The sequence below is a fragment of the Chinchilla lanigera genome, unplaced genomic scaffold, assembly GCF_000276665.1.
Source record: "Chinchilla lanigera isolate Chin_1 unplaced genomic scaffold, ChiLan1.0 scaffold00111, whole genome shotgun sequence".
Classification (NCBI taxonomy): Eukaryota; Metazoa; Chordata; class Mammalia; order Rodentia; family Chinchillidae; genus Chinchilla; species Chinchilla lanigera.
Window position 1 is genome coordinate 4,044,108 of NW_004955512.1, and position 11,509 is coordinate 4,055,616.

The window sequence follows — 11,509 nt, forward strand, 5'->3', positions numbered from 1 at the left end:
CGAGGCCGTGGAGGTGCAGTTCTGCGCCGGGCGCCTGGGCGCGGCCGCCGCGCTCTCGGCGGCGGAAGCGGCGCGCAGCGCGGAGGAGGAGGAGGAGCGGCTGGAGCGCGAGCACTTCTGGAAGATCATCAATGCCTTCCGCTACTACGGGTAAGCACCGGCGGACCCCGCCGGCCCGGCCGCCCTCCTTACAGGTCTGGCTCGGGGGTGGCCGGAGAAGAGGTGTCGCGACAGTCGAGGGGACGGGGGTGCTAAAGTGCCGGTGCAGTCGGTGTTTGTTAACGGAATCTGGACACACGGGAGCCCGAGTACGCAAACACGTGGGGTGCCGTCGGTCGGACCTGTCTCCCCAAACTAGCTGGTTCCTGTGAGAACAAGTTTGCAGCGCGCCTCCCTCGCGCCGTGAGTGTTCGCGCACTTTCGGGGTGAGCGATTGAATGAGCTCCCTGGCTCTGCCTCGGGGGTGGTGAAGGCCAGAAGGGATCCCGGTGTCCCACAGCTTGCTGCGTGGTAAGGCAGATGAGCGAGAGCGTAGTCAGAGCCGCTTTACCCTCTTCCATTCTGCAGAGGTGTATCGCAAGCTCTTCCTGGGCTAGGCACGCTGATAGAGGCTGTATGTTTCTCATTCATAATACAATTTCCTAACGTTAACATCTTTTTTCTCTCGATAGATGTTAAAATAGCTTAATCACAAAGTTTATAATTCCAAGGTCTGAAAGGACTTAGATCAACTGGATTTTCAGGTAAAGATCCACATTCCTGTAAGTGACGTGAGAGTCCCCTGGTAGCTGAGTACAGTTGAACTGTGTTCAGTTCAACCACAGACGCGTGATGACTTAGGCTGGTAAAACCGTTTTCATGGAGTCCTGCTGTGCTTCATACAAAACTTTTTAAAAATGATCATCTCGTTTGTATTATAGTTGCTCGTGTGCATTTGCTGCTAGAGTATGACCTCGTCAAGGGCAGGGACTAAGCCTTACTTATTTTTATGTCACCAGGGCTTGCCAAATGCTGCTGAAGCGCTATTTTTAACAAATAAAACATAGCAAAGAAATAGCATTTCATTCCCAAGTAGTCTGTCAGCTTTTGACTAATGGCACCTCTGGTTTGTTAGTTTGAATTTAGGAGCTCGCTGAGAAGTATAAAAATTAAAATCCGATCACATCTGTAACAGAATTTTGAGGGTGGTGCTACTGCTGCTGCTCGGGAGACTTGAACACACAGTGTTCTACCCCTGAACTAACCATCCAGTCCCGGTGAGAGAGATATTTTTAAAGTTCAAAGATCCTTATGAAATAATTTAACTAAAATTAAACCAGTAGTAGGGGTCGTGGGCTGTATTACTTTGGGGGAACGCAAAGGGAATTAGTGGTTTGAGTATTTATTTCTCCACATTTAGTAGCAATTGAGGGAGGAAGGCGGAACAAGAGAATTACACTTGATAAAAGATTTGTGCCTAGAAAGACCATATGGTGAAGGGGAGGTGGCTGACAAATGCTGACAAGTAGGTGCAAAACAGACTGGGACATTTTTAATTATTAGTACTTTTGAGACAGGATCTTGCTGTGTATTCCAGGTTGGCCTTACACTCACTATGTGACCTAGGCTGGCCTCGAACTTGTGGTTCTGTGTCAGCCTCCCGAGTGCTGGGATTACAGGTATGCATCTCCACACCCAATTGAGTTGATGTTTATTATTAAATATTGGATAGACCTTTGAGGAAAGGGCTTTGGCTTGGAACTGGTCTTTTGTGTAGCCATATAGCAAAGGGTGTTGTGTGCATGGATTAGTGATTGTGACCCTATTCTCTCTGTGCTCGTCTCTATCAGCTTCACCTGGGAATAGGGAAAGTTTCGTTTTTTTAAAAAAATCTTCTTTTTAGCTGGGTGTGGTGGCGCACACCTATAATCCCAGCACTTGGGAGGCTGAGGCAGGAGGATTGGTGTGAGTTCAAGGCCAGCCTGAACTGCATAGTGAGACCCTATCTCAAAAAAGACCAAAGAAAAAAAAATTTTTTTTTTTTAATTTATCCTCAAGATGAAATACTTTACTTAGATCCCTGGACTGAAAATAGTGTGATATCAAAATACATCACTTAGAGTCAAGGCGTACAAAGAAATTGTGTAGCAGAAAACACACTAAAGTGTTGCATGGTAACAAGTCATAGTATTCTAAATTAGCACTGTGTTATACTGTAGCTACTAGTCACATCTGGCAAAATTTAAGCTTAAATTAATTAAAATTTTATTATGTTTAAAACTCATTCTCACTAGCCACATTTCAATGCTCCACAGCCACATTTGACTAGTATCTGCTGCATTGATCTTGTGGATAGAAACCTCATCATTGTCAAAGTAAATTCTGAGAGCCAATCCAGTCCCACAGCAAGTACTTTTACATTTTGAAGGGTTTGGTTTTACTGCTCAGTGTTGTCTTGTGCGTATGTAGGAGATTTGATTAATGGTCATAAGGCTAGAATTGGGCAGGGGTGTTACTAGGGATTGAAACTAGGGCCTTCACATGGAGCTACATCACCAGGTGCACCCCCTCCCCTTGGTGTGCCCTTTGAGACAAAAGTCTCAAGTTGTCCCTAATTTGCAGTCCTCTTGCCTCAGTGTTCCAGAGTGCTGGGATCATAGCCATGTGCCACCACACCAGATTCATAGATGTGGCTTCCTGACACTAACTTATTTCAGAACCAAAAAATTGCATGTTTGCAAAACATTCCTTTTTTTGGGGGTACAGGGAATCAAACTCAGGACCTCGTGCTTGCCAGGCAGGTGCTGCACCACTGAGCTGTCTCTCCAGCCCCAAAACATTACTTTAAAACAGGGTAGGCAGTAATTGTTTAAGCTCTGATGGCCGGGCATGGTGGCACACACCTGTAGTCCCAGCACTCGGGAGGCTGAGGCAGGAGGATCATTGCGAGTTCAAGACCAGCCTGGACTACAGTGAGCTCAAGGCCAATCTGAACTGCATAGCGAGACCCTGTCTCAAAAGGACAAAAAGAAAAAAAAAAGCTCTCAGGTCCAGGTCCAGGTCCAGGTCCAGGTAGACCCTTTACAACTGTTCAACTCTGCCTTTGTGTGGAAGCACACTGAAGTGTTATGTAAACAAGTGGACCTGTTGGTGCTCCGGTAAGAGGCTGCAAAAGTCACCAAGTGGCCAGTGGACCATAACATAAAAATTTCCAGGATAGTGAAGTAAGCCCCAATTATAATAGTGTGCCAGCATCAAGCTATGTTCTCCACTTTGGTATGGTGTGTGTATGTAGTGGTGCTGGGGATGGCTCCCAGGGCTTTAAGCACCCCAACCATGTGCTCTATGGCCGAGCTACATCCTTAGCCTGATGCCACCTAGTTCAGAGTGTCTGTGGGAGGATGTTAGGGCAACCTTGCACAGCATTGAGATACCAGGGCTGTCACAGTGCTGCATCTCACCCTTCTCTGTGTGGTTCCTTCCTTCTGCATCATCAGTTAACAGCATAGTTCACCCCTCCAGCCCCTCTGCAGCCACAGTACTAGGTAACTCCATGGAGGACCCAAAGCGGTGCCTCGGGAGTGTGACTTCTCACTAGTTTTTCATACAGTGAAGCAGAGATTCAACAGTGACAAAGGTGAGATTTATATTTTTAAAGAACTTACGCAGTTGGGGTGATGAGGGTAGCAGAAGGTTGGGGACAGTGCTCTCAGGAAAGACGCTCTGTGTACTTTCAGAGCACTTGGGCCTGTGGGAAGTAAAGCATCAGAGGTAGCATAGTTTGCAGATAAAGCGTCCTGGGCTTGTTGGTCAGAACTAAGGCATTTGGGGATGGCTTCTTCCTTTCCTGCATAAAGTGTACTTGCAGTGTAGGAATTTTTGTGGGTAGTGCTGTTGTCATTTGGGTTGAGTTTTGAGGTGTGGCGAGAGGGAGGCTTGGGGGCACCCTGTTGCCCAGGAAGGCCAGGAAGGCAGATCTGTAAGACTACTTAGCCCTTTGACCGTGAGCTTCAGCTGCTGCGTTCCTGCCATCTGCCCAGCTTATCAAGGCCACTTTAAATAGGAGTGTAAACTAACAAATCTTCCCAGAAAGTATTTTGTATCAGGAGCCTTAAAAAATCCCTGCAGGCCTGATATTCTACTTTTGAAAATTTGTGCTAATTTTTTTCTAAAGTACTGTCTTTGATCATTTTCTCTTGCTGTAACTGAATACTCAGGTTGAATAATTTATTAAGGAAGAGTGGTGTGTCTGCTTCGAAGTGTTGCACAGTAGGGAGTTCAGAATCACCTGGCCATACCTGGTGAGATCTCATGTGGTGGTGTAGGGCATCCTAGGGTAAGAGGTGGAGCAGCCTACCTCACATCTTTTCTCACAAAGCCACAATCTCATTGTGTTAGGGCTCTACCCTGGTGGCCTCATTTAACCTTAATTACCTCCCAAGGGTTTCACCTCCGAATACCACAGCCAGATTAAGTGTCTCCCCTCTGTATTATACCTACCAGCGGGGAATAAATGGCAGCTGAGTTTTGGTGGAGCATTGAAATCGCAGCAAATACTGTACAGACAGCTTTTGAACACAAAAAAGCTCATCATAAAGAATTCAGGTGTGTAAACTCCCAGTAGTGAGATAATAGTTCAGTAAAATTTAGTTACATAAAGTGCAATGTTAAATAGCCATTATGATCATATGATAGTTGAGAACTTTTTTCCAATCCAGGAAAATTCTTCTGGTAAGGATGAAGAATTGCAGGTGTGTGCTAAACTTTAGTGTGCATATGGATCATATTTGGGTCTTGCCAAAAAGGCAGATTCCAACTTAGTAGGTTTGAGTAGGACATGAGATTTTACATTCCTAACCATTTCCAAGTGATCTGCTATTCTGTGTACCATACTTAGAAAAGAAAGGTGCTAGATGAAATAAGCCAGGCACAGAAAGACAAATGCCTCCGGTTCGTACTTACACGTGTGTGAGGTCTAAAGCGGTTTCCCAGCAGAGTAGCACGCTGATTCCCACAGACGGGGAAAAATGGAGGATGAGGAGGTGTCGGTCGGAGGAGAGAGTTGTGTTTATACACAAGGAATAAATGCTGAGTTTGTGAGGTGACTGATGTGTTCATTAGCTTGATTTAATCATTCCACTTTTTACCTGTGTAACTTCACTTATTAATACATACTTCTTAAGTATATACAATTAGAATCCATCAGTATTCAATTTTTTAAAAAAAGATGCTGATGACTTTTCTTCATGAAACAGACATATGCCAAAGTTTAAAATTCTTCTAGAGGGTATTATTGGCCCTCTTTCCCTGAATATTTTACGTTTCTGCATTTGTCATATTTTCATTGTGAACATGTTAATTGTATAAATTAGATCTTTCTATTTTTTGAGTCCTTACTGTGTTTTCAGCCAATGGTCTGTGTTTCATTTTCAGTGAAACCTGAGGTGGTTGGAGGAGGATCCTTACCTTAAGGGGTCTTGTGGATATTTTTCAGGCTAATCCATGTTACACAGCTGGTTTAGTGTCCAGCTTCTATTAAACCTCAATAAATGGAAGTTTTGATGATGATGATGATGATGATGATGATGATGATGATTCTGTTGTTTTGTATGAGACGTGTGGCACAGAGGAAGGAAGTGATTTGGGGGACATAGCAAGTAGGTGAAGTGACCTGAATTTCAGTATAGATCTAACTTGTGAGGTCTCTGTCATACCTTGTGTGGCAAAGAGGAGTGTGTGACCTCTTCACATTCTCCTTAAGAACTTCCTACTAGTCCACCATATTCAGCCTTCCTAAAACATGGCTAGGTTTTTGCTGAAGTTGTGCCAAGAGCCTCTTCTAAACTTCTTTATTACTGTTCAGAAATTAGAGTGTGATTTGACAAAAGAATACAAAAATGAGAATAGTTTGGCTGAGTAGAGAGAATAATTTAGGCAACCAAAATAGAAAGTATTCTTCATTTTCATTTGTATTAAGTAAAAACCAAAGGACATTTTAAAACACATATATATTATATAGTAAAATTTAGTCACATAAAGTGGAATGTTAAGTAACCATTGTGATCATATGATATTTGAGAACTTCTTTCCAATGTAGGAAAATTCTAATGGTAAGGATAAAGAATTACAGGTGTGCCCTAGACTTCAGTGTGATTAAGGATCATATGTAGATCATAAACATATAAAGTATAAGGAAGAGCCAAGGATAGTGGCACATGCCTGTAATCTCAGCACTCTGGAGGCTGAGGCAGGAGGATTGCTGTAAGTTCAAGGCCAGCCTGGGCTACCTAGCGAGTTCAAGGCCAGCCTGAACTACATAGCAAGACCTTGTCTCAAAAAAAAGAAAAGGTAAGCAAGAATACAGTGAATACCCACAAACCTACCACTGTTTTCCTCTCAGAGATAACAATGTTCCTGAATTTTATTTTCTTTGCTTTCCTTGTAGTTTCCTTATTTACTTGTGGAATTGTACCTATGTATTTTTCAGCTTGCTTTCTTTTTAACAGAACTTAACGTTCCTGAGTTTTATTGATATCACTGTGTGTAGCTGTATTTTCTTCATTTCATTGATTCCATTGTGTAACTGTACTGCAGTTTCTTCACTCAGGCTGCAACGGAAGCCCTTTGGTTGGTCACTGCTAACAGTGCTGTGGTGAAGGTTGTTCATGTTCGTACTGCCCATTTGCAGGAGTTTCTTGAGTGTCTGTCTAGGAGTACAATTGCTAGGTCACATGGCAAATGCCACAGTGAGTTTTATTAAGTAATGCTAGTTATTTCCCAAAGTGGTTGTTCTTATTTATGTGCCCACCATTAGTTGGTAGATGTCCTAATTATTCTGCATTTTCACCAACATTTGATACTGCTGTTCTGTGTACCACACTTTGAATAGAAAGGTGCTAGATGAAATACGCTAGGCACAGAAAGACTTTTAAGCTTTGCCAGTCTGCTTACTGTAAAATGACACTGTGTGTGTGCAGTATATTTAACTTTTAGAATTATATTGTCATAGAGTGTGGTGGTGGACACCTGTAATCCCAGCAGTTGGGAGGCAGAGGCAGGAGGAGCTCTGCAAATTTGAAGCCAGCCTGGACTACACAATGAGTTCAATGCCGACCTGTCTACATAGTAAAACCGTCTCAAAAAAATACAGTGTTCCCTATTTTAATTTTATTAATAAACAACCCCCCATATGACTTACTCTGGAACCTTTTGGAATGTAAATTGTGAATATTGTTATGTAAAACACTGGAATTCTAATTTTTCATTTGCTTAATATTCTTGTTGTGGGCTGGGGATATAGCTCAGTGGCATAGGTGCCTGGCTGGCAAGCGCAAGGTCCTGAGTTCGAGTCCTGGTACCAAAAAAAAAATTCTTGTTGTATATAAGATCTTTTATGATATTTTTTCAAAATTCAGCTTTGTTGGCTTTTAATTTCAAAGCATTTGTAAATTCAAATTAGTTGATCTATTTTTGTAGTGCTGGGGTCTCTCGCACGTGCTTGGCAGACGGTGCGGCACTGAGTACCGCAGCTCATTGCACATTTTCTCCACAGGAAGGCTTTGTTTTGTTTTTTGAGACTGTATCTTTCTACAAGGTTCAGGCTGGCCTACAACTCCTGCAACCCTCCTGCCTCAGCCTCCCAGGTGCTGGGATTACAGGTGTGTGCCACCTGGTGGTTCACAATTTTGCTTCTTCATGATAATGAAATCTAAGGCATTCATCTGGTTTTGCATGAAAAATACTTAGTTTAAAAATTGAAATCATAAAAACAATTGTACACCAATCTTCCTTACGTTTCTTTTTTTAATTGAAGATATTTACATTTGCTGCTTATAAACCATTTGTCTTTTGTTTGATTGCTGTGAGAAGGATTTGCAAAAATATGTAGAATTTTCTAAGCTGATATCTGAGAGAAGTCACAGTTTGTAAATGATAGAACAGAACCAGCATAAGGAAATAATTACATGGAAAGACAATCTTAAGGTTGGCCTCTGCTGAGAATTCTTTTGCCAATTTAAAAAAACACCTTTTATGTTTTAGCACCAGTATGCATGAGCGAGTGAACCGAACAGAAAGACAGTTTCGATCACTTCCAGATAATCAACAGAAACTACTTCCTCAGTTTCTTCTTCACTTGGACAAGATCCGGAAATGCATTGACCATAATCAAGAAATACTACTGACCATTGTGAATGATTGCATACATATGTTTGAAAATAAAGAATATGGAGAAGATGTATGTGAAACTTTGTTCTACTTGTTTTTACTGTAGGGTTTACCTAATGAACTTTGAGGTGTTTAGTTATCTTCTTGGACTTCAGTTTTGTAGTCTTGCACAGGTTCGTTACTCTGCTCAGCATGTGTTTTCATTGTATGTCCAGTCATTTACATAGGCTGAATTGAACTGTATGCCAGAAACTGAATTTGTTCACTGATTTTATTTTTAAACACTAAGATACTGTTGGCATTTTGATAGACTTCTGATGTAGGGTTTTAAATGTTCTGGCGTATGAATTTTTATAAATGACTTCACTAGCTATGTAAAATTAATTTCCCTTGCTAAACCCATATTTTTTTCTATCTTATCTATTGACACACATCTTTTTCTCTAAGAATTTATTTTCATCGAACTCTCAAGGGACTGGTAGTACTAGACACTGAAGTCTTCTTTTTTTTTATCCATGGGATTCATACAGGCCGGCGCTCAATGTGAGCCTCTCCCTGCTGCTCCTGCAATGGCCTGCAGGGGACTTCTTCCCTCTCTTAGAAGACAGGACGTCCAGTCTCCATAGCAGCTCAGTTCTGGTCTTCTCTTGGCGGTTTTATGATTAATGACCCCTAATCTGTTGAGGATATTTTTACTTAGGATCCCATGCTGCAGTGGAACCCGTGGAGGTGAGAGGCTAGTGATTCATCCACTGTACTACCTGTCTGGCCCCTTAGTAGCATGTCCATTTATCCGTATTCAAAATTGATTCTCAGAAGCTAATTAATTTCTGTTTTCTAAACAGGGGAATGGAAAGATTATGCCAGCATCTACATTTGACATGGATAAGTTAAAATCTACCTTGAAACAGTTTGTGAGAGACTGGAGTGAAACTGGGAAAGCAGAAAGGGATGCCTGCTACCAGCCAATCATTACAGAAATTCTAAAAAATTTTCCAAAAGAAAGATGGTAAATAGTATCTTATTTATAACCAAGTTCCTTAAGATGTGCAGACATAGTTTCTCTGTAAGACATTTCACAATCATGATTTATTTTTATAGGTTTCTCCGTGCCTGCATATTTTACATGTGTGTTATATCAGGTTTTGGATCCTTTGTGTGTGGTTGCAATTCATATTTTGAGAAAATTTTGTTCAAGTAATTATAGGAACTTACTTGGAAAGTACTATAAATAATATTGGAGTAATTAGGCATCATTTTATAACTTGCAAAAAAAAAAAGCTACAAACTCTGACTTCTTATTATGAGAGTAAGCAGATGAGATGTATATCCTTTTTAGAGGGTGGGAGTTGAGACAGGGCCTTGTTATATAGTCCAGGCTGGCCTTGAACTCCCCAAGTAGCCCAGTCTGGCCAGCCTCGTGAGTTCTGGAATGACAGGCAGGGGCCCCCACGCTTGACTGCGGTGTCCACACTTCAGAGAGGAAGTTCCTCACTCTGTGCCATAGAGCAGCTGGGCAGTCCAAAGGTGTGGTCTGCTTTTCAGAATAACATTTGTAAATTAATAAGTAGAATGCACAGGATTTAAGAAAAAAACCATTATTCTGAAATAAAGTTATCAAAGTACTGAAGCAGATTTGAGATATGTTATGCCTTTTGCTATATGTTAAATCATCAGTATAGTTTAGCAGCAAGTGTGATTGCTGTATTAAGGAAATGCCAAATTGTGTGTGTTACTTTGATAACCTAAACAACTCGTATGAAGTGAAAATAAGTGTAATTTCTATTGGTGATAAAGCAGCAGGTACTGCTGAAACTACTATATTGCTTGTTACCTACATTCATAATTGAAGAAAAATAATCAGTTAAAGATTAATGAAATTAAAATGTGACTTTTTTTTCCCCATATCCACCCTGGCATAGATGCTCCATAAATAAATAGAACCACTGGAGAGAATTTAGTCTCTCACTTACGGATCTTTGTGTAGAGGCTTCTTGTCCACAGCTCCTTCCCCTCCTCACCGATAGACAGTTTCTAAGTTTGGGTGTATCCTTCCAGAAGTTGCAATACGTGTGTGTGTGTGTGTGTGTGTGTGTGTGTGTGTGTGTGTTTCACCTTTTTGTTTTAAAATAAGTTCAAAATTAGGGCTACATTGTATGACTTACACAGAGACAGCCCATATACTTCTTAGCTAAATTGACCATGATTTAGCATTGCATGACACTGCTGTATCATTTCCATCCTTCCTCCCTCCCTCCTTTCCCTACTTTATGCATAGAGTGTCTCTAACACCACCCATACTTGCCTAAATCATTTGATTAGATGGTATGCATCATACTTTTTTACTGCTTACTCACTCAGAGTTTATTCCTGAGAACAAGGATGTTTTTTGTAGTTGTCAAATTGAAGAAATACAGCCTTACATACTGTGATGATATCTAATGATTTGTATTAAGATGTGTAACTAATCTTGGTAATGTCTTGTAATTTTCCATCCAATCTAGAATACTTCATTTAATCGTCAGTGTCTTAGTCTTTAATTTGGAACATTGTCTTGGCTGTTCAACTCAATGAGCTTGGCATTTTTGAAGAGTTTATGGGAGTTATTTTGCAGAAAATTGTGTGCTTTTCAAGATACCGTATCTGGAGACACTCTCTGTCTCTGGGGCAGATCTTTATCATCCACTCAGAAAGTCTTTGCTCTTGTCTCTAGAAATCACTTTCTGTTCCTGGGACTCCAGTCACATTTGTATGAAACCATTTGATATCCTCTCATAGGTTAAGTTTTAAGTGGCTTTTCCTTCTGTATGCCATCCCTTAACTTTTTGTAGTGTGGTTTGATTCATTTTTGTCAACCCTACTTCAACATCACTGATTCTTTGCTGATCTGGTAAATCCTTTGAAAGGAGTCTTTATTTCTGATACTGTATTTCTTTACATTTCTAGCACTTATATGTATTTTCTGTGCTGAAATTGCCTATTTATATGTGTGATTACCTTTGCCATTAGATGATTTAGCTTATCTTTCATGGTTGTTTTTAAATCTCTGCCTGGTAATTTATTATCCTTAGTGTTTACGGATCATTCCCCCCTATTTAGCAGTACTGGGGATAGAATGCAGGGCCTCGCACATACCTGGCAGGCATTCTGCTGCTGAGCAACATTACCTGCTACTGGGTCTCCGCTACTGGGTCTAGTTCTTTTGGACACTTCCTTTCATGACAGTTTCTTCTTCAAATGTTTCATAATTTTTTTATTGAATGCTGGACATTATATGTAAAGGAACAATGGATATGAAACTAGGGGCTGGGGATTTAGCTCAGCGGCAAAAGCACCTGCCTGGCAAGTGCGAGGTCGTGAGTTC

General features: G+C 41.2%; 1 protein-coding gene across 1 annotated transcript in view; it reads left to right on the forward strand.

Annotated features, from left to right (window-relative positions):
* The window catches only part of LOC102011468 (carnosine N-methyltransferase), a gene marked incomplete at its 5' end in the record, with an annotated part of 68,781 nt that continues 57,272 nt past the window's right edge, over positions 1–11,509 (forward strand). The window contains 3 exon segments of the mRNA XM_013506528.1: positions 1–150; positions 8,020–8,215; positions 8,991–9,154. Of these exon segments, the coding sequence (XP_013361982.1) occupies positions 1–150; positions 8,020–8,215; positions 8,991–9,154 (510 nt within the window).